Source organism: Drosophila pseudoobscura, chromosome 2 (assembly GCF_009870125.1).
Source record: "Drosophila pseudoobscura strain MV-25-SWS-2005 chromosome 2, UCI_Dpse_MV25, whole genome shotgun sequence".
In the NCBI taxonomy this organism is placed as follows: domain Eukaryota; kingdom Metazoa; phylum Arthropoda; class Insecta; order Diptera; family Drosophilidae; genus Drosophila; species Drosophila pseudoobscura.
The window spans coordinates 548,762-569,297 of record NC_046679.1 but is presented as its reverse complement, the minus strand read 5'-3'; the positions used below and the strand labels follow the sequence as shown (position 1 = coordinate 569,297).

General features: G+C 49.2%; 8 protein-coding genes across 13 annotated transcripts; 4 read left to right on the top strand and 4 right to left on the bottom strand.

Moving 5' to 3' along the window:
• Positions 1-167: 167 nt before the first annotated feature.
• Positions 168-1,052, bottom strand: LOC26533096 (uncharacterized). Of its 4 annotated transcripts, none has more exons than XM_033379137.1 (4): positions 895-1,052; positions 689-840; positions 524-629; positions 168-463 (listed from the first exon to the last, which is right to left on the bottom strand). In XM_033379137.1, the coding sequence occupies exons 1-4, from the start codon at positions 960-962 to the stop codon at positions 211-213; spliced, it is 579 nt and encodes a 192-aa protein (XP_033235028.1). In that variant the 5' UTR covers positions 963-1,052; the 3' UTR covers positions 168-210. The 4 variants fall into 4 exon arrangements, with proteins under 4 accessions (XP_033235028.1, XP_033235017.1, XP_033235034.1 ...); XM_033379126.1 differs by having other exon boundaries at positions 168-475; positions 895-1,038; XM_033379143.1 differs by lacking the exon at positions 689-840 and having other exon boundaries at positions 168-475; positions 524-586; positions 895-1,038.
• A 33-nt stretch (positions 1,053-1,085) lies between these two features.
• LOC6896721 (prolyl 4-hydroxylase subunit alpha-1-like) lies at positions 1,086-3,076 on the bottom strand. The gene is made up of 7 exons (XM_033379078.1): positions 2,840-3,076; positions 2,498-2,785; positions 2,239-2,441; positions 1,617-2,191; positions 1,508-1,558; positions 1,287-1,452; positions 1,086-1,229 (listed from the first exon to the last, which is right to left on the bottom strand). The coding sequence occupies exons 1-7, from the start codon at positions 3,046-3,048 to the stop codon at positions 1,171-1,173; spliced, it is 1,551 nt and encodes a 516-aa protein (XP_033234969.1). The 5' UTR covers positions 3,049-3,076; the 3' UTR covers positions 1,086-1,170.
• Positions 3,077-3,108: 32 nt separating this feature from the next.
• On the bottom strand, positions 3,109-5,102 carry LOC6896722 (prolyl 4-hydroxylase subunit alpha-1-like). Its single transcript, XM_002136899.3, has 8 exons — positions 4,876-5,102; positions 4,682-4,821; positions 4,476-4,626; positions 4,093-4,423; positions 3,600-4,037; positions 3,507-3,554; positions 3,283-3,448; positions 3,109-3,222 (listed from the first exon to the last, which is right to left on the bottom strand). The coding sequence occupies exons 1-8, from the start codon at positions 5,064-5,066 to the stop codon at positions 3,161-3,163; spliced, it is 1,527 nt and encodes a 508-aa protein (XP_002136935.1). The 5' UTR covers positions 5,067-5,102; the 3' UTR covers positions 3,109-3,160.
• Positions 5,103-5,247: 145 nt separating this feature from the next.
• PH4alphaSG1 (prolyl-4-hydroxylase-alpha SG1) lies at positions 5,248-7,869 on the top strand. Of its 2 annotated transcripts, none has more exons than XM_015183123.2 (5): positions 5,248-5,613; positions 5,679-6,825; positions 6,889-6,945; positions 7,005-7,170; positions 7,221-7,869. In XM_015183123.2, exons 1-5 carry the CDS (start codon positions 5,432-5,434, stop codon positions 7,337-7,339), a joined length of 1,671 nt encoding a protein of 556 aa, XP_015038609.2. In that variant the 5' UTR covers positions 5,248-5,431; the 3' UTR covers positions 7,340-7,869. The 2 variants fall into 2 exon arrangements, with proteins under 2 accessions (XP_015038609.2, XP_001357664.3); XM_001357627.4 differs by having other exon boundaries at positions 5,251-5,613; positions 7,242-7,869.
• Positions 7,870-7,903: 34 nt separating this feature from the next.
• LOC4800382 (prolyl 4-hydroxylase subunit alpha-2) lies at positions 7,904-9,940 on the top strand. 2 transcript variants are annotated; one of them, XM_001357630.4, is made up of 6 exons: positions 7,904-8,416; positions 8,506-8,693; positions 8,767-8,930; positions 9,011-9,448; positions 9,510-9,702; positions 9,830-9,940. In XM_001357630.4, the coding sequence occupies exons 1-6, from the start codon at positions 7,926-7,928 to the stop codon at positions 9,850-9,852; spliced, it is 1,497 nt and encodes a 498-aa protein (XP_001357667.4). In that variant the 5' UTR covers positions 7,904-7,925; the 3' UTR covers positions 9,853-9,940. The 2 variants fall into 2 exon arrangements, with proteins under 2 accessions (XP_001357667.4, XP_015038633.2); XM_015183147.2 differs by lacking the exon at positions 9,830-9,940 and having other exon boundaries at positions 9,011-9,450; positions 9,510-9,685.
• A 1,322-nt stretch (positions 9,941-11,262) lies between these two features.
• Positions 11,263-14,491, top strand: PH4alphaNE1 (prolyl-4-hydroxylase-alpha NE1). The gene is made up of 8 exons (XM_001357628.4): positions 11,263-11,590; positions 12,354-12,508; positions 12,564-12,711; positions 12,809-13,002; positions 13,066-13,217; positions 13,278-13,787; positions 13,853-14,018; positions 14,373-14,491. Exons 1-8 carry the CDS (start codon positions 11,412-11,414, stop codon positions 14,471-14,473), a joined length of 1,605 nt encoding a protein of 534 aa, XP_001357665.1. The 5' UTR covers positions 11,263-11,411; the 3' UTR covers positions 14,474-14,491.
• Positions 14,492-15,075: 584 nt separating this feature from the next.
• On the top strand, positions 15,076-18,628 carry PH4alphaMP (prolyl-4-hydroxylase-alpha MP). Its single transcript, XM_001357629.4, has 6 exons — positions 15,076-15,342; positions 16,905-17,059; positions 17,127-17,283; positions 17,342-18,194; positions 18,255-18,420; positions 18,485-18,628. The coding sequence occupies exons 1-6, from the start codon at positions 15,164-15,166 to the stop codon at positions 18,583-18,585; spliced, it is 1,611 nt and encodes a 536-aa protein (XP_001357666.2). The 5' UTR covers positions 15,076-15,163; the 3' UTR covers positions 18,586-18,628.
• PH4alphaSG2 (prolyl-4-hydroxylase-alpha SG2) lies at positions 18,604-20,529 on the bottom strand. Its single transcript, XM_001357624.5, has 5 exons — positions 20,296-20,529; positions 20,080-20,240; positions 19,036-20,015; positions 18,802-18,967; positions 18,604-18,739 (listed from the first exon to the last, which is right to left on the bottom strand). Exons 1-5 carry the CDS (start codon positions 20,493-20,495, stop codon positions 18,645-18,647), a joined length of 1,602 nt encoding a protein of 533 aa, XP_001357661.3. The 5' UTR covers positions 20,496-20,529; the 3' UTR covers positions 18,604-18,644.
• Between the last annotated feature and the right edge of the window lie 7 nt (positions 20,530-20,536).

Below are 20,536 nucleotides of genomic sequence, written 5' to 3'. Positions count from 1 at the left end.
AAGGGGTTCATGGGGCTATCAATTCGTCACTCTTCTAAGAATAATTGAGATGATTCGAAATGGTATGATACAATATTTATTTACATTGAAATGTTGTATTTTGTATTTGTATGCGACATGCATTTATCTAACGTCAACGCGGGACATTTCCTGGTCGCAACTTGCGCTGATTACAGAGCTGATTGCGAAGTACAGCATCATATGTATTACTTAGAGTTTGTAATATAGCCACAACATCTTTTTTAACAATTCAAAAATCCAAAACAATTTGTTAATTTTTTTTACCTTTTTATAGAGCTTTTGCACTTCACTTTCTTTGACCACGCTCAGCACTTTGTAGAGTTCCTTTTTGCTGGGACTGAGTTTCTGGTAGCCGGATAGTGTCACATTCAGCCACATCTCGGCGAGATCGGGGCGCTCCTTGTCGTATGCGAAGGTAGCAAGCTCCAAGGCCTCCACCGGACTGTATATGGATCTGTTAAGACTCTTTCCTCGCTCAATTCTATCGATTTCTTGCACTTACTCGAACGGAACTGCTGCCATGGGTTCGTGGATGAGATCTTGCATGGCGGTACCATATTCTATTCTGGAAATTTGGGGCATTAGTGCACGGATTTCAGAGATTTGCTCTAAATAAAGGGAAGAGATCTTGATTAATGGAGAGCGTTTGTATGTTTGTGGAGTCTACCTCTGCCTAGTGACTGCTCCATGAGCCTACGCCAAGTCGTCCAGTCGAAGTGCATGTGGTGGATCAGAGAATAGCTTTGGAGGGGATTGGCCATATACTGCTCCCTGTCGGGTTCCGCATGCGTTTGCTTCACTCTCATCAAAGCAATGTAACTGAGATTGGATTGACTAAGGTCAGGATTTTTTCTACTTCAATGTGGCACCTACCGACGCATCAAACTGATCTTTTTCTGGAGCACACTGCTATAGTCCACCATTTGACTTCTCCTCCACATCTATCAGTCCTTTAATGCCCAAATTGGAATAAGAACCCTTCCCATCGTTTGCCTCCACCCAAAAAGAGTAGGAAAGAGTCGTCAGAACGATTCTTACTCGCAGAGAAAACCACATGATTGATGTAGGAGTGCGATTCTGCGATGAATAGTGTCAAAGCGAAGCGTGCCTAACAGAATTCTGTATTAGATATGGGTATAAAAGGAAGTACTATCGATTACACGGTCTGCGGAACGGCTGCGACAGCTCGTCTATCCATTTGACCAGGGCTGAAACAGAGAGAAAAGTGCATATGGGTTTCATTATACGTTCAAGAGAATACTTACCCCATTTAGATCCCTGGATTATGGGACAAGAAGTATGGACGGTGCCTATTTCGCCCTGTCCTCGATCGTTGAGGTTGTACCAGAGAAGAGCATCACCTTGTCGTGGTTGAACGGAGATATTTAGACGTGGAAAGAGAGTGGCACCACCTTGGGGAACATCACTGAGCTGCAGGACACGACAACTAGAGTGGGTTTCAATCAAAACTCGACATTTAACATACATAAAAAAGAACGGTGGCTATTCGGTCTCCTCCTCCGCGATGCTCGAGAGCCTAAGGAGGAAATCATAGATCAGAAATGAGTCCAATTCCGTTACGGTCGGGACTTCACCTGTGGGGTCTCAAAGTGGTCGGTGTGGGGCTTGTAGTGGCCTCCGATCCCGTAGTTGATCAGCTGGTATACCTCCGAGTTCTCCATCTCGAAGTTTGTCATGACACCGACTCTTCGTTCTAACCGCTCCATGACCGTATTTTCGTGGGACGTGAGCCACACAGAGTTCGAGGTACGTCCCGAATCGATTAAAGGCCTCAGCTTCTGTTTGTTGAAGGTCATGGCCCGACGTTTCATGTGGGGCTTGGATAGATTTTTCAACGTCAGCGACTCCAGCGGTGTGATGACGCCGTGGTAGAGCACCATGTAGGGGGAGAGTGAGAGGATCTCCGTCTTGAAGGGAGCCAGCCGGAGGAAGGGCGCGGCTGTGGTGTTGTAGCTACAGGTCAGGCGGTGCATGTCCCGATACGGGCAGCCCCCACGACAGCAGAGCTGTAAGCCAGTCAGAGGAGGATTGGGCTTCTCTAGCGGAAGATCGATAGTGCTCATCATCCGCATCTCTACTCGATCGCGAAGTCGCCGTAGGTAGGGTTTGGGATCCCGATCAATGGCTTTCAAAGCATCCTTATAGCGATCTGATTGTCATTAGGAGAGATTTGTGTCAATTGATTGCAAAACTCACTTAGATGCATGAGGCCTTTGATGTACAGGTTGTTCGCTTGGGAGACATCAAATCCAAGTATCTGGTAGTTCTCTTTTGTCTGCTCTGATGCCTGATCGTATAGGCTAAGGGTCTCTTCCAGCCAAGTCACCGCGTCGTGGTATCTGTGCTTCTTATATATTGCTCGAGCCACGGTGAAACACTCGAGGGTTGAAAAGCGTGTCCTGCAAAGGACCTCGAATGAAGGAGGAAATGGTCTTTTTTTTATGGCTGCACCTACCCATGATGAACGCCATCGAGCAGGCCTCTGACCATATCCTTGGGCTGCAGCTGATAGGTCTTCTGCATCCTGTGAATACCCAAGGAGCCTTCTTCCAAGTCCCAGGCACTGGGATAGTGGGGCCGCGACTCCTTTAGAAACAGCAGCTGACTCTTACCCAAGGGCTGCTCCATCAACTCCAGCACGTGTGCCCAATCCTTGTGCATGTGCCGAACGAGATGAAAGTAGTTTAGGGAATGGTCCTCGAGGTTGACTATATGATCATGCTCCATCATGTAATCTGCTATCCTAGAGGGAGGGGAGGATGAAACCCGGGCTTACAAAACAGAACCCTAGACCCACCTTCGTATGAGTTTCATCCTAGCTCTCAGAACGTCAATGTAGCTGTTCAGCTGGAAAAGCAAATCCGCATGGAACTCCAGGAGATCCTCCATGCTAACGATTGAAGTGGAATAGAATTGATCCACCACTTCGCTCTCTTCCAGCTTCAGGGCGCCACCATTGCGGACAACAACCAAAATCGACAGATAGAGAAGACTTCTGCTCAACATTATCTCTGGAATGCCACTGACTGAAGTTTCAATAGAGAAAATAAAGCTAAGACAGGGAAATCGATTGGTCATGAATCTGACATGGTTTCCGTTCAACGAAAGACTTTATTCACTACTCTCTTAGGCAAGGCCGTCGAAATAGTTGGGGTTGCTGATTTACCCACTTGGTCATCACTGTTTGGGAGGAAATGCATGAGTAAATCAATCACGTTTCGGTTTTAAGGCTGATTTTACCCCATCTGGAGCCGACAACGACGGGACAGGCCGAGTGAACGGTCTTTTCAATGCCTTGCCCCTTGTGATCCAAGTTGTACCACATCAAGACTGCTCCCCTCTTGGGAAACACCGACAGATCGAGTAAGGGAAACACTGTGGCGCCCCCCAGAGGCACATCACTCAACTAAATGAAAGAGGGATTCATAGAAACTCTTCCCAAAGATGAACAACAGGTTACTCACGTAGAACAATAATGTGGCAACGCGATCGGGGAGTTCAGGATTAGAACCCTAAAATAAATTCGATCAGGTTGGTTTAAAGTATCAAGACCTCACCTCATAATAGTCAGGGTGGATATCATCGTGGCCGCCAATGCCGTAGTTGAGAACCTGAAAGTCCTCCAATCTTTCGAGATCCAGGTTAGTCATGTCCTCTGTCAATATGCCCATCCTTCGTATTAGACTATGGCTAGGGTCCAGCCAACGGGCTTTTGTGGTGCGGTTTGGATCTTCTGAGTGCTTTTTATCCATTACATCGTAGGTTGAAGCTCGAACCAAGTCCTTCTGTGCCATCGACTTCAGTAAAGACATTTCCCTATCCGCAAGCACATCATGGTAGAGCACCACGTAGGGATCAAGTGATAGCAGCTCCATTTTCAGGGGTGCCAGGCGGAGGAACGCTGTTGCAGTGGTATTGTAAAGGCAGTAAAGTCGGGATCCTCGCCGGCACTCTCTAGAGCAGCAGTCCAGGAATTCATCCTGGTCTTCAGACTCCTAAATGATAGATTAATCCGCATTACTGGCTTTTCTTTGCGGTTCCTCCACTGACCTGTTCCTGGGGCTCTTCCCCAATGCGATGGCTCATTTCCAGCCTAGTGAGAGCCCGCTTCAAGTTGTGGTTCTTTGGATGCCTCTTTAGGGCTTCAATCATCGTGGAAAGAGGCCTTTCCTTGTCCTCGCTCAAGTTATTTAAAACCTCAACATACAGTTCATACAGGTTTTCCGCAGACAGTCCCTGCTGTTCATACAAATCCCAGTAATCCTCATCGGCCTGGTATAGATCCAGGGCCACAGAGATCCAATCTTTTGCCTTGGCATAGTCCTCCCATTTCGCCAAATACTTGGCGATGGTATAGCCCTCAAATGGGGTGGTGGAGTAACTGGAAATTAATGAGCACTACTATTCTTATTCGAATGATTTCTTCCACTCACTTGTGCTGCACTCCCATCAGGAGTCCCTTGGCCATATCAGAGCCATTTAGATTGTAAATGGTCTGAATGCGCCACAGCCCATTAAGGGTTTCCTCCAAATCCTTGGTAGTCGGTAAATCAGAGTAAAGAAGGCTTATACCTGTAGCTTGAGCTGTAGAAAAACATCGCTTATGAAATGGTTCTTCGATGGGTTGAGGAGCACTGACCTTCACCCGGCTGCTGCTCCAGATACCACAGAATGTTGGGCCAATCGAATTGCATGTGTCGCATGAAGGAAAAACTAGACGGAGGGTCGTGATCCATCCTTTGTGCGCGAGCTATCTTCTCTTTCATGATCTCAACATAACTGTAGGGCCATGGAAAAACTGTTAAAAGCTTAGTCTCATGAAGTTTGACTCACCTGTCTATAAGGTCCACCCTCTGCTGCAACTTATCCGCGTAGGCCTCTAGGTGGTTGACCAGCACTTTATTGTGGGTCAGTAGCTCTCCCAGATCGTATATAGACATGGCATAGTTCTTGTTTAGCTGCCTTAAGGTCGCACCGGGAAACCAAAGGTAGATCAAGCACAGGAAGCACTTCAATCTTCTCATTTTGAAAATTACGTGTATACTAAACGTTTGTTTATGAGTTTAAAGAAACTACTAACAAGCGGGAAATGCATTTTTCTCGCTTTGATATCTGTTGAGCTACTGAACCTTTTCGCTAATATTGGGCTGCTTAACCCAACAATATCCATCACCTACTAATAGGCTTCCTAACTTTGTTACCTTTCAAATTTTTTAAATGTAGGTTTCCACACGAATGCTACGATGTGTTTGTCCCCAATCCAGAGGCCTCAGAAGGGAAAACGCAACTGTGTCAATGTTTGCCGAGCTGCTGCGTGTGCGGCAGACAGTCTGTCTCCAATCCAATCTTCTACCGATAGCAGTAACGATCTAGAGACAGAGCAGAGAGAATGTCCCGAGTCATAGCGTTTCTGTGGACACTCCTCGCGGGTGTGGGCCTGGGCCTGGTTAGCGGGGACTACTATTCGGCCATCAGCGAAGTGGAGCGGCTGCTGGATGTAGAGGCCTTCCTGGTGGAACGGTTCGAAGATTACTTGGAAAAAGCCCAGCAGCAGCAGGAGAACATCGAAAGGTTGAAAAGAGCACTCGTGAATTTCACGGTGTGAAATTAATTTTAACAAAAGAATGGATTTTCAGGTTTCTTCAACATGTGGAACAGCTGCATAGTCGGCACGGGGACATTGAGGCGTTTTTTGGCAACCCAATCAATGCCTTCACCACCATCAGACGCCTCGTCCACGACTGGAAGCACAGTGTCTTCGAGCCGGTCTTCGATACGAGTAACTTGGATAACTACAAGACTTCGGTAAGCGCGGGGCTGAAAAAGGCTGAGATCCAGGAACCGACCAAGGAGGATCTGCTCGGCGCCACTCGCGGCTTGTGGCGCCTGCAGGAGATGTACAAACTACCCACAAAGCAGCTGGCGGCGGGATTCTTGGCTCCCGAGGAACAGCGCCAAATGAATTTGTCAATCAGTGCCAGTGACTGCTATGAGATCGGGCGGCATCTTTGCCAGATGAAGGAGTACTCTTACGGCTCTGAGTGGCTGTTGGAAGCGAGGACCAGACTGCCTCGGGATCCTTCAGGATATGTGCTTCCCAAGATCACTAAGGTGCAGATCCTGGAGCAGCTCTCCACTGCCTTTAGCCAATTGGGCAACAAGAAGCTGGCCCACAAGCTGAACAACGAAATATTGGATGCGGAACCTGGCCATCAGGAGGCCGTGAAGAACAAGATTGTGTACGAGGCGCTGCTGGCACGAGAGAGGAGCATCAGTAGTAGTCCCAGGATGAAACTAGATCCTCCGCAGGAGGCTGCTCCAGAGCCAGAGCCAGAGCTGAAGGAGAGCCAAGAGCTCTACCAGCGCGTGTGTCGAGGAGAACTGCGGCAGTCCCCTAAAGAGCAGCGGTATCTCAGGTGCTGGTTGAGCCACCAGGATGTGCCCTACCAGCGCCTCTCGCCCTTCAAGGTGGAACAGCTCAGCGGGGACCCCTATGTGGCCTATTTCCACGATGTGCTCAGCGACAAGGAATCAGAGCAGATCATCGAACACGGCAAGGGGCAGGTGACGCGCTCGGAGATCGGCCAAACTGGAAACTCCACCGTCTCGGATATCCGCACCAGCCAGAACACGTGGTTGTGGTACGAGAACAATCCCTGGCTGGCGGACATCAAGCAGCGACTGGAGGACATCACCGGCCTGAGCACAGACACTGCGGAGCCCCTGCAGCTGGTGAACTATGGAATTGGAGGGCAGTACGAGCCGCACTTCGACTTCATGGATGTACATACGTATTGCCATTGACTTATTACTTATTTAATTATATTCTTCTTCCGCTCTCCGTAGGACGCCGAAAAGAACTTTGGCTGGAAAGGAAATCGCCTATTGACAGCTCTTTTCTACGTGAGTTGGGATTCTGCTCTTCCAAGCCCCTTTCATAACATTCATATTTCCATCTGTAGCTGAACGATGTCCCCTTGGGAGGGGCCACTGCTTTTCCCTTCCTCCATCTGGCCGTTCCGCCTGTCAAGGGTAGTCTTCTGGTCTGGTATAACCTCCATCGTTCCCTCCACAAGGACTTCCGCACCAAGCACGCTGGCTGTCCCGTGCTCAAGGGCTCCAAGTGGAGTACGTTCTTCAAGTGCCTAATGATGATTTGATTTGATTTGTGACTACAGTGAGCATCTCTTCCCTTCCAGTATGCAATCAGTGGTTCCATGAGGCTGCCCAGGAGTTCAGGAGACCCTGCGCGCTGACCAGCGATGCTGAAAAGTTCCTCGAACTTGAAAACAAGTAGTGGATATCCGGCTATGATTATTTTTCACCAAAAATAAATTCTATTTTTTATTTCAAAAAGCTTTAAATTTTATTTCAATGTATTCAATGGCTTTATTGTCAGACAAAAATTACCGCAATTTATTAAGTTTTTTAAATCATTACAAAAAAAAATAAAGCAATTATGAGACTTTAAATGAATGAACAATGAGTCGATTTGGTTATATCAAAGAAACATTTTCCAGCCTAAACTTCCATTTATGGACTGAGTACTCTGTCTCTATGATTGCGGGTTGTATGACGAGGAGGTCGAGCTTAAAGGTTAATAACTATTCATCGAAGAGCACAAAAAAAGTTGTACCACAACTTTCTTCAGATAAACGAGCATCTATACTCGGAAGAAGCGAATCTTGGACTCAGTCCAGAAGCATCTTTCAAGCCCGCTAGTCTACGATTCTCCATTCGATTCGAACCTACCATAAATTCTTAAAAAAAAAAATACTGAAACATTGTCACTGTCATTGACCCGAAAAACCGGAGAGAAGCGAAGAAGAGAAGAGAACAAAGCCGAAGAAGAAATAAAAAGAGTGGCAGCGAGACATCTAATTATGCAAATGTCCGGAGCTGTTGGATTTTTGTGGGTACTCCAGGTGTTACTTCTCTGGTCAACGGTTGGCTGCTCCTCCAACAGTGAGGAGCAGCTGGAGGCCCTGCTGGCCACGGAAACGTTGCTCATTGATGAACTCCGCGACTATATAGAGCGCCTGGACGAGCAGCTGGAGGAGATCAGGAGGGAGACTGCGGCCATCGAGGCGATCCACATCCAGGTGGGGGATCGCGTGGAGGAGTACATGGGAAACCCGCTCAATGTGCTGACCATACTGAAGCGCTTCGAGACCGTCTGGCCGAGACTGGAGCAGCAGGCGAATTCCACGCACAATATCAGCGTGATTGATGACAGACTCAGGGACAGCGAGCTGGTTCTCCCCACAGAGGAGGACTACGAGCAGGCCCTAAGCAATCTCCTCCATCTGCAGTCGGTCTACGAGTTGGAGCCGGCAAGCCTCTCCCTGGGCGTGGTCAATGGCATGAAGTTGGGGTAAGTGTACACTGTACAGGATTACAGGATTGCAGGAATACAGGAAGTGGGAAACGGAAAACAATAAAAAATTGTTTGCATACTTATAGCTCAGCCATGTCCTGGAGCGATTGCCTGGAAATGGCCATGAAGTCGGATGTCGGAGTGGCCAAGTTCTGGCTGGAGACGGCTCTGGATAAGCTGCCGCCGGCCACAAATGCCACGGACCACCGAAGCGAGCGGGTGCGCGGAAAGGTTCAGATACTGGAGGCGGCCCTCAACATGGAATACCGCGCGGGTTGGCTTTCCCCGATTCAATGCAATTTGCCCAATTTTCAAAGAATTTTCTCTTCCCCCCCCTCTCGCCGCAGGAGAACTTTCCCAGGCCCTGGCAACCGCGGATGAGCTGCTGCTCCTCCGACCGATGAACCAAAATGTGCAAAAGGCCAAGGACAAGATTGAGCGAGCTCTGGCCAAGACCACCACACAGTTGCCCTCGGGCAGGGGTGGGCAAACGCCAAAGTCAAGGACAAAAGTAGGTGGAAAATAGAATTTCAGGAGGGACACTGGCAATGGAATCTTTGTGCAAAGAGATGACTGAAATACCTTTTTCAGAATCCTAAGCCCAAATCTGCGGAGCAGCTGCTCATAGAAGAACTCTGTCGTGGAGCCACCCAGGAGGCCACGACTGGAGGTCGCTTCACCCACTGCCAACTGGAGAGGAGCTCGCCCTGGTCCTTACTCCAGCCAGCCAGAGTGGAGCTCCTCAGCTCCGACCCCTACATAGCCCTGCACCATGATGTGCTGACCCTTAAGCAGAGCGATCAACTCTTGGAACTGATGGACGAGGAGGAGATGGGAAAAGGGGCCAGTTATCAGCCACTAAAGTTCTCGATGCTGGCCCAAAAGAAGCTGAGAGGCATTCACCATCAACTCGGGCATGTCAGAGGCGAAAAGGATCTCTGGGAGGGACGTCGCCATGGCCACGAGCACACGACCAAGCCAGAGGAGCCCGTTCGGGGACAGTACCACCAGACACGTGTCATGCTGAATGTGTGTGTACTAATTAACTGATTAATGTGTCCCTAATTGGATTTTGGCCTTTCGCTTCCAGCTCCAGGCACCCGGAATGGGCGGAGCCGTGGTCTTCCCCCAGCTGGAGCTTGGCGTGAATGTCCCACGTGGCGCGCTGCTCCATTGGCGCACACGCACCACGTCCGTGTCCGCGTCCACGTCCTCGTCCGCCTCTGAGATGGACTACCGCAGTCGACAGGCAGTCTGTCCCGTGCTCCTGGGTGTCCAAGTGTGTGAGTATCCTCGAGCAGGGATGAGTGGGTGGGAGGTTGAAATCCCAGTCCACGCGCTCATCTCTGACTGGCTGACCCCAGTCATGACACCCCATGCCATGATTATTCATCTCAATTTCCCTTGCAGCCGCATGGACGGGGCTCAGTTGACAGGGAAACCAACCGTTTCCATGGCTTCACATATGTATTAATTGCCGCCGGGAGAATAAAATAAAGGCAGCCTTGACATTTTATTGAATATCAGCTTTTTATTGCATTCCACTCGCACTCCAGGGAGTGGTCGATGGTCGACGTGTGAATGGACAGGGCAAATACAACTGACTGGGCCGCTGGGTGGCTGGGAATGGCATCATTTCTGCTTGGCTGAGACCCATAATTGCGACTGAGCGGAGGTTGGTCTGTTGGCAAGAGGAAATACGAGTAGCAAAGGCAAACATCGGGTCATCAAACAGGTGTTGGCTACCTTTGGAGGCATTAAATCAAAGGCGATTGCGAATCAAAATAAATAGTGATGTTTATTTGGGATTCGATTTGCATTTGTATACCCTTACTAAAGACTTACTACGATTGACAACGAACAGAAAATATACGTCTCAGGGATCATTAAAAGTCGAGTCTCCACAGAACTTTACCCTTCGGACACCTCGTTTCAATCAAGGAATAATTATAGTAATAGGATTTTGCTGCAACACCTCTTTTTGAGCAATTTATCATACATAATGCTAAAAATTTTGATAGCAATTAGGCTGGAGTATTAACATCTTCGCTATGCCCTTCACCTCTTTTATGTTGACACTTCATTGAAGATTCATTGCTCCAAAATGTCGGACGGAACCGATGAGCATAAACAACGGCCCGTCAATGCACAGTCGGGAATCCATAAACTAAAATGACATATGATGGCAGCCAGCCCCAATCGGAAATGATATGTTAATAAGCCATAACGAAGCCACTTTCCACGAGGGCACTTCCCAGCACTACTGCCAGTCGGAGTGCAGTCTTAAATATCAAACGACGCCCGTCCAATTAGTGCGAATTAATATGCTCGGTCTGGTCTAAGTCAAACCCAAATCCTATCCAAGCCGAAGACAAAGCCGAATCTGAATCGGAATTGGAATCGGAATTGAAAACGAGCTAATGCGATAAACATCAGTAAATCAGAACAAAACAAGCCATAAAACACGCCCGATCATCAAGAACTCCATACACTGAGAAAAACGAAAGCAACCACTAAGTAAATAAAATATGCCATCCTGAAAGATTGATTGGGGAGTATGCATAAATGATACAGAGATGTCTGCTTTTGAAATATGAACATTTAATTTGAAAATAGATCGGTCAACTTTCACTGAAGAGAAGAAGCAAAAGCACAACGGCTTCTTCTCAGTGTAGGCTCTTCATCAGAATGCACAAAACAGGCTAATAACACAGTTTTCTCCAAATAGTAGTATTCATAGCCAACTAGTTTGATATCGAGACTAGAAGTACCCGAAACCCGTGCAAAACGACTTCGCCGACTGTCTCTGGGATGTCGCAGTCCCGAGCCGAAGGTCTGCTCAAACGATCAGTTAGCTGCGAGACGCGAACAGGGGTGGACGCCCAAAACAGCAGAGCAGAACATACACGCAGACGACCCCATAGAGACAAAAAGGATACATAGATAATATATAGTATATATACATATCTGAGTAAATCAATTCAGTTACGAGATGAGGAGGCTCTTGGTACTCCTAGGACTGTTGTCCTGTCTGGGGCATTTGTGTCGCGGCTCTGATTACTTCTCATCGATCACGGGACTAGAGAAACTGCTGCAAACAGAAGACTTTCTAATAAAAAATTTAAGGACTACTGTAAATGCAGTCAGGACATCGCTGCAACGATTGGAGAGGTGAGTGAAAGGATCTAAAGAAGATGGAATACAGCATCGGCGATATCATTGGGAAACTGACCTCAATATGAATCGACCTCAGACACAGGAAGTCCTAGATTTCCATGAAATCATGTCTTAAGGGATTCTACGAGTATCGTGCAAAGACTTTATTTCAAGAACTTTTTCAAAACGGTTTAGAAATTATTAGAGGATAACGCATAGTCGAATCAACCACTATGAAAACTATGTATAGTTTTAGTCAAATCACGATTTTCGAACAATGCTAATTTAATTACAACCTGACGATCGAAAATCCATTAATGTTTTTATGCCCTGTGCGAGAAGTAGTTTTCAATGAGACACGTGCCCACGTGGGTACCGGCAGACTTTGTGTCTGAGTTCTGTAATAATTGACTTGATCGAGGAACTTGAAGAGTGCCATGCTAGTAAGTTAGTGAGCGACTTGCGATAGTTAGTGACAGTTTGGGGATAATCACAAAATTGGTTAGCAGGTTTACGGCTCGGCAGCTGGCGGCTAGTGGCTGGTGGCTGGCATTTCGCTTTCGTTCGGACTCGCGGTGGGCTATCGCTGCGATCGTAAAAACTATTATGAATGCAGAATCAGACATAAATTAGAATTAATTAAGGCTGAATATTCGTATGCTAAATTCGCGCTTGTGACGACACAAGTCATAAACTGACAAACTGACAAACTGGCAAACTGGTACTCCTAAACTTTAACTGAAACCTGTCCTTATTCTGTCCTGTTTATCATCGCCAGCGAGGTGTTCGCCATCGAGCAGGAGCATGTTGTGGCCGCCAGGGATACGGAAAACTATCTGACCAATCCGGTGAATGTGTACCGCCTGATGAAGCGCCTCCACACGGACTGGCCGCATCTAGAGACCCGTGTTCAGCAAATTGCTGATAAGATGGGTAAATAAGACCGAAGGCCGCGAAGATACTTACTACAACTGCTTCCCTCCTACAGATTTCAACGCTACCCAGGGATATGGCCTGAGTTTTCCCAGCCAAGAGGACGTGGATGGCGCTGCCTTGGCTCTGGTCCGGCTGCAGAGCACCTACAAATTGGATGTGGCCCAAGTGGCCGCCGGCATACTCAATGGCATAAAATATGGGTGAGTAATGGAGGGAGAAGGCTCCAATAAGCAATAACCAGCGAGGCTTAAAATATGCTCATATGCTCGTATATCATCTATTTGAATCCTTTTTTAGCTCCGACATGAGCTGGCAGGACTGCTTCGTGCTGGGTCAACAACTCTTTGAAATGGAGGACTACAACAACACCAAGGTGTGGCTGCGCGAATCCATGGAGCGCCTGGGACGTCACAGTCCCGCCCCTGCAACCACCCCCGACAGCGGAACCCTCAATCGAATGGAGGCGGTGGCCAAGAGTTTGTTCCAGCTGGGTGAGCAGCAGGCAGAAATCTAGAGATTGGCTATTTGCATGTATTGACCAATCGAGTTTTTAGGCGACTTTGACACCGCTTACGAGCTCAGCCAGCGGGTTCTCCAATTCGATCCGAAGCGCATCCGGAACTGGCATCTGGGCGACAAGGGAGCGGTGACGAACCCAGAGGAGGCGGAGGACATGGCTCTGCCCAGGCACTCAGATTCCTACAGTGTAAGCCCCAGCCCAATTCCCATCCTTTCTGCCAATTTGAAACTAATTTTAGTTCTCCAGCTCACGCAGGAGTTCGCCCACTACGAGAAGGTGTGCCGTGGCGAGGTCGGCCCTTCTCCCCGCCAGGAGCGTCCCCTTCGCTGTCGCTACTCGCTGGGAAGCCACCCCTATCGACATCTGGCGCCCCTAAAGCTGGAGGAGCACAGCCTGGACCCCTTCGTGGTCACCTACCACGACATGCTCAGCCCGCGCAAAATCGCCGACCTTCGGCTGATGGCCGTGCCCCGGATGCACCGCTCCACGGTGAATCCCCTGCCCGGTGGCCAAAACAAGAAATCTTCCTTCCGCGTCAGCAAGAACGCCTGGCTCGCCTACGACTCCCACCCAACGATGGGGGGGATGCTCTCAGACCTCAGCGACGCCACCGGCCTGGACATGACCTTCTGCGAGCAGCTGCAGGTCGCCAACTACGGCGTGGGCGGACACTACGAGCCGCACTGGGACTTCTTCCGGGACCCGGACCACTATCCCGCCGAAGAGGGCAACCGCATGGCCACCGCCATCTTTTACGTGAGAGCAAGTCAACCTAATCCCCCATTTACATTTATGACGTGCCCCTGTTCCATCCCCTGCAGCTCTCCGATGTGGAGCAGGGCGGAGCCACAGCGTTTCCCTTCCTCAACTTTGCGGTGAAGCCGCAGCTGGGGAACGTCCTCTTCTGGTACAACGTGCACCGCTCCCTCGACGTGGACTATCGCACCAAGCACGCCGGCTGCCCGGTCCTCAAGGGCAGCAAGTGGAGTAAGTACTGTACATTTATAGGGATTAGCGATGTCAGTTTATTTTTTAAATATAGTATTCTAAGGGGAATTGAAAGAAGACCCTCACAAGGGCCGAAAATGAAGCGTTCAAGCATATACACGATAGACTTTAATAGACTTTGAATTTACTTTAAAATTCGAAATCCTCTTCAAGTCTATGGCCAATCATCAAGTTTTCAATTCAATACACCATTTTATTTCCTTTTAAAGTGCACACAAAATGTAAGAAAATGTTCCGACTCACACAATTTAAACGACTCTCAAGTCAATTCACATTAATGTTAACCTTTAGCAATTAACCTGATTATTTGTCTTGATTTTTTCTCACCTGCAGTCGGCAACGTTTGGATACACGAAGCCACACAGACCTTTGCGCGGCCCTGCGACGTTTTCCGGGATCACGAGGTGTCGTTGGAGTACGAGATTATCAAATAAAGCTAGTTACCAAAACATTTCTGTGTCTCTCTAACTGCCCCGAAAGGTGCTTGGTGGGTTAAGGAACAGCTTTGAGCGGGTTTTGCGGCTTTCCACTCAAAACAAACTCGAGACGTGTCGAGACATGTCGATGTCGGTCGAGAGATGGTGGATGAGCCGGCTTCATTTGCATAAACAAGTTCACGGGCAAAGTTTCGGTGCGGGGGATTTGTATTTGAATATTTTGTGGGCTTGTGAAGTGACAACTGCTTCGAGCAGCAAAGTGAAAGTAATTACCAAAGTAAACTTCTGGCTGTAACCATTGCGGGGTGTCTGGGAGATGGAGATGCCTTAAAGAATTGATTTGTAGAATAAATGCCGCAAGTTTTGAGCCAAGTAAAGTCTGAAGTCCAGTCGACAAGGGTTCTGTTCTGGGTTTATTGAACTCTATGTATGCTCCTCTTGAGTACTCTCTTCACGTGGCCTATTCATGCAGCACGTCTACCCCCGAGGGCAGGTCTTTGACCAAAGCTTCGATCGACACTCGCTTGATCTCGCCCGAGCTTCACGTAGTCGCAGACACCCGACGCCGGACGCCTCGAGCTTTTTTCGGTAGAAGATCGCGGATCGCGCCAGAGTCCGAACAGTTTCAAACGATTCGCGGCTGGGACAGCAAGCGGTAGCTCACGTATCGTATCGATTCCCAAAGAGATGTTTCAGACGAAGTGGATCCTGGTTCCGGTGCTGGTCCTCCAGCTGCTGGCCTGCCGCGCCGAGTTCTATAGCTCCACCTCGGGTCTGGAACAGCTTTTCAGCACGGAGGTCGCGCTGCTGGAAGAACTCCAAAACTACGTGGACGAAATCACTCAGCATGCAGAGGCTCTACAGAGGTGAGCGGGACGGGGGAGTCAGAGCAGTCCCATGAGCTAACTTTTGAACAGAGAGATTATCTCCAGAATAAAATGGAAAGTTCTATGGAAGTTGGCCTTGGTTGCGGGCCAATCTGGTTTCTGCGAATGCCTAGGCCTATTAATGATATGCAAATGAGATTGGATTCCCACTCGCACACAATCAAATCGGAATGCCGAGAGCCAATCAATCTGCCAATTTGTCGATTGTCGAATGTCGAATACATTTTCCCATTGCAAGCCCGTCTGGTTGAACAATCATGTAAAAATTGCCTCAGCATCCGATTGTGAATATTTCATGTCATATTCGTGGAAGCCCACATTGATTATGCATTAAAAGCGAACGATGGTGGGTTGCTGTCTGATTAAAGCAAATGTTCAAGGCGTGGGAGAGATTCTCTAGATCATTAAATAGCTGATTCTCTGGCAGATGGTACCTTCTTTAACCTGGCACTTAATTGCAACCACTTGTAGAACTTAGCATTCCATTGCCACTGGACCAACCGGTTGCCATAAAAGAGAATGTCGAATGGGCGTTAATAGGCTTACGGCCCAACGATTTGTCGATCTCCGATCTACGATCTACGATCGCCGATCCGTCATCTGTTTATTCCCTAAGCTCCGCTGCAGTGCAGTTTATTTTATGGCCTGCTAATTTCTCCTGGTTCCTGCCTTGATTTATTCTCAGCGGCGTTAAGACTTATTTATTGCCCATATAAAGCACAAATAGCGGTAAAGTTTTCAATAGCATTTAGGAAATTTGCATTTCATTATCTCCGCCAATCGACTGCTAACAGAGGAGCGATATCCGCAGCTAGATCTGAAGCTGGAATTGCCGAAAGTTAACTTTGTTGTTTGGCAATGAGTGTCATCGACTTTCAGCATCTAGAAAATATGGTGCAATCATCGTCTCGAAAGTATATTGGGCACGGATATTCTCTTCCATATTGTGTTTATCATGCGCACTTTCGAAACCGGATTGTCGGCGAGTAGAAACCGTTAACAAATTGTAAAGTATATAATTTATAATGCACTGACGCAACAATGATTCCTAAACAGGTCTTATATTTTGCATCTCTGTAAGATTCAATTGAATCTGCGGCTCTCTACAGAATGAAGTATCATATTCAAGAGCCGGTCTCGGGGATAATCAACAGATTAATGGCCAACAAGTGCTGCTAATTAATCATTAACGAAATGAAGATAGTGGAGAGTTTGTCCCGCTTCTAAGCTGGGAATTTTGTTACGATTTGTTTCTTACTCTTAACGATCCCCAAATGAACCTCGATGCAGGCGACAGGCGTAGAAATAAATGCGTTAATTATACAAATCAGGTGCCCCGGCACCCCCAGCTGATTGCAACCATTAATCAGAATTAAGCAAAGTTATAAAAAACCAAAATTATAGGAGAACTCATGTGCTACAGTTTTTGGTCTTGGTCGTCGTTTGTTCATCGAAATGAATGCAAATCCCTTTACGCTTTTTGGGTGTGACAAGGAATTACTTTTCTGATAAATGATACATCTGTTAACCTCCGACCAAAGCGAGATCGATGCCATACGAGTGGAGCACCTGAGCGCCATGGACAGCATTGGGGGCTACCTCAACAACCCGGTGAATGCCTTCCGGCTGATCAAGCGCCTGCACAGCGACTGGGAGACCTTCGAGAGTAGTGTGAAGGGGGATACGAGTCGCGCCGGTGAGTATCTTTATATATGCTATTACTATAGTATCATGATCTAGGTCTGATGTTCCTTTTCCCAAAGACTACCTCGAGGCCATGGCTGTGCTGAAGGAGAACCTAAGCTATCCCTCACAGGACGATTTCGTGGGTTCCGCCATAGCCCTGACACGACTCCAGCAGACCTACCAACTGGATGTGGCAGAACTGGCCAGTGGAATGCTGAATGGAGTCAAATACGGGTGAGTATTTGAAGGAACCCTCACACAAAGAGGTCTCTAATCAGAGAGCCTCCTACAGCACTGCCATGTCCTGGCAGGACTGCTTCGTCCTGGGACAGCACCTGTACGCTTTGAGAGACTACAACCACACGGTGCCGTGGCTGCAGAAGTCAATGCAGCTCCTGGGAGAGCAGAGCTACGGAGAGGAGCCTGCCTCGCTGGACTTCATGGAGGCAGTGGTTGGATATCACCAGCAGATGGGCGACCACGAGAACGCCCTCAATCTGATCAATCACGTCCTTGCGATTGAGCCAGAGGAGCGCCGTCATCTATTGGAGACACGCACGCAGCTGGAGGATCTCATCACGGATGGCGTGAAACAGGGACTCCTCCACACGACTGCCCGCCGGCCAGGAGACTACCACAGCTCCCGGGAGTTCCGCATGTACGAGCAGGTGTGCCGCGGGGAACTCACTCCCTCCCCCACCGCACAGAGACATCTTCGCTGCCGCCTGCAAAGGAGGCGCTTCGACTACGCTCCCTTCAAGCTGGAGGAGCTGCATGCAGATCCTCCCATTGTGCAGGTGCACGACATGGTCAGCCAGCGGGAGTCATTATTCCTCCAAAACGCGGCCCGACCTCGCATCCAGCGATCCACCGTGTACAACCAGGCGGGTGCCGGAACCACTGCTGCGGCATTCCGCACCAGCCAGGGCGCCTCCTTCAACTACTCGCAATACGCGACCACCCAGCGGCTAAGCCAGCACGTGGCAGATCTCTCCGGCCTGGACATGGACTATGCCGAAAACCTGCAGATCGCCAACTACGGCATCGGCGGCCACTACGAGCCGCACTGGGACAGCTTTCCCGAGCATCACGAGTACCCCGAGGATGATCTCTACGGCAATCGCCTGGCCACGGCCATCTACTACGTAAGCCAATGAATCCGTAACAGTTCCTAAGCAATATTATAGATGATTAATCCTTTACAGCTCTCCGATGTGGTGGCTGGCGGTGGAACTGCCTTTCCCTTCCTGCCCCTGCTGGTGACTCCAGAGCGGGGCAGTCTTCTGTTCTGGTACAACCTGCATCCGTCTGGGGACCAGGACTTCCGCACGAAGCATGCCGCCTGCCCCGTTCTTCAGGGCAGCAAGTGGAGTAAGTTTATCCCCAAAACCAGTATTTGAAATCATCCGATTGATCTCTGACTCTGTCTCTCCAGTTGCCAATGTGTGGATCCGCGAGCGCAATCAGGATCGTGTGCGGCCCTGCGATCTTCATCGGAATCACCTCGCCTCTTTACACTTCAAAAACTTTGACTGAAAGCCACTAAAACACTCATTAAAATAAGACATTAGTTTATTAAGAGACAAAAGCCCCACTCATTCCCGATAGGCCACGGACTTGAAGCTATCGGAGGTGAGGTTGCACGGCCTGCGGAACTCCTGGTGGCCCGAGTGCATCCAAATGTTTCCAACTGCGGAAGGATAAAAAGTGATCAATACCTTGTACAGCAGAGATAATAACACGTGTACTTACTGCGCTTGGAGCCCACAATCACAGGACAGCCGGCATGGTGGGTGCGCGGATCCACGTCCAGGGAGCGATGCAGGTTGTGCCACATGACCAGCGCACCCTTGATGGGAGGCAGGAAGACATTCAGCTTGGTGAAGACCGTGTAGCCGCCCTGTTCTACATCAGAGAGCTGCCATGTACAGAAAGAACACTGATTCGAGATACATACGAGTAATACTAGATGATGCCCTCACTCACATAGAACATGCTGGTGGAGATGCGATCTCCTTTAAAATCAGACGGAAGGTTGACCTCAAAGTAGTCCGGATGGGGCTCATACTGTCCGCCCACGCCGTAGTTGGCCACCTGCATGGCCTCGGCCCCGGCTATGTCGAAGCCGGAAATGAATACCACCAGGCGAGCGATGGACTTCATTATGGGGCTCTCGTAGTCAAGCCACGTCTGCTGGCTGACCCGAAGATCGACTACGGTTCGCGTGCCACCGTCTCCAGCCACTCCAGAGCGGGTCATTTCCTGCTTGTCCGCCGCCTCGAAGATGGAATCGATTTGATCGAGGGTCAGAATCCCATGATACACGTCGATGTCGGGATCCAGATGCACCTGCTCCACCTGTAGGGGAGCGAGAGTGAAGTAAGCGTGTCTCTTGCCATCGAGGAAGCAGCGGAGTGAAGTTCCACTGCCCTTCTCGGGCAATCTTCTGCCCTGACAGAGCCTTGAGTAGTTGCCGAACCATGAGGGCTCTTTTTCATGTTTATTGGAGCCCGCCAGATCCCTGTAGTCCACATATTTCTGTATGTGCCGTGCGGGATGCGTGGGTTCGGTCTGCAGCACCTTCTCCAAGAGTGTGCCTGCTCGCGTGGGCTTTCCCAGCTCAAAGTTGGCCAAGGCCGCGTATTCCCTGATGTCAGCTATGAACTGGGGCTTCTCTGCTTCCTTCATCTCGGGATTGGCCCGGAGAAGGCGGAACGCCTCTTGGAGCCACTCCAAAGAGCGGTGGTGCTCTCCCAAATCGAAGAGCTGCACCCCGATCTCGTAGCAATCTCGCCAGTCCATTTCCGAGTCGTAGAAGAAACCGTTGATGATTCCATCGGCCAGGTCCGGTGCGGTGAAATTGTAGACCCTCTGCAGTCGAGCCAAACCTTTGACGGCGCCCTGAAGTTCCGACAGATCTGGGAGGCCCACTTCTTTGGACAGGCTATCCACCAGCTGCCGGTAGTCTGCGATGAAGAGAGACATGCTCTTGGAGGAGTCACCTTAAACCTCTTGCGCATAATCAATCACCTTCTCTGGGCTTGTTCTCCACCACAGGAGCGTGCAGAGCATCCCAATCGTAGACCAGTCGCTTGATCAGCCTGAACGCATGCAGCGGATGCCCCAGGTACTCATCGAGATCTATCAGATCCATGGCCATGACATGTTCCCGCTTCAGCTGCTCTACAAATCTGCCAAAAGACATCAATCCCCAGCGCCGAGTGACCTCAATCTGGACTGAATTACTTGCGGTATAAGTTAATCTGCTGCTGCTGGGCCTTCAGATAGGAACGCGTGGCATTCAGCAGCTCCAACTCCAGTTGCCCCAGGTCCTGCCTACTATCCACAGACGAGTAGAACTCTGCCCGGACACCGCCGCCACGAATAATGAGCAGGAGCGCGAGGACCAGCCACAGAGACAGGCAGCACCAAACACGATGTGACATTATGAAATGAGGGAAACGACTGAGACTGACTGTAGCTGATG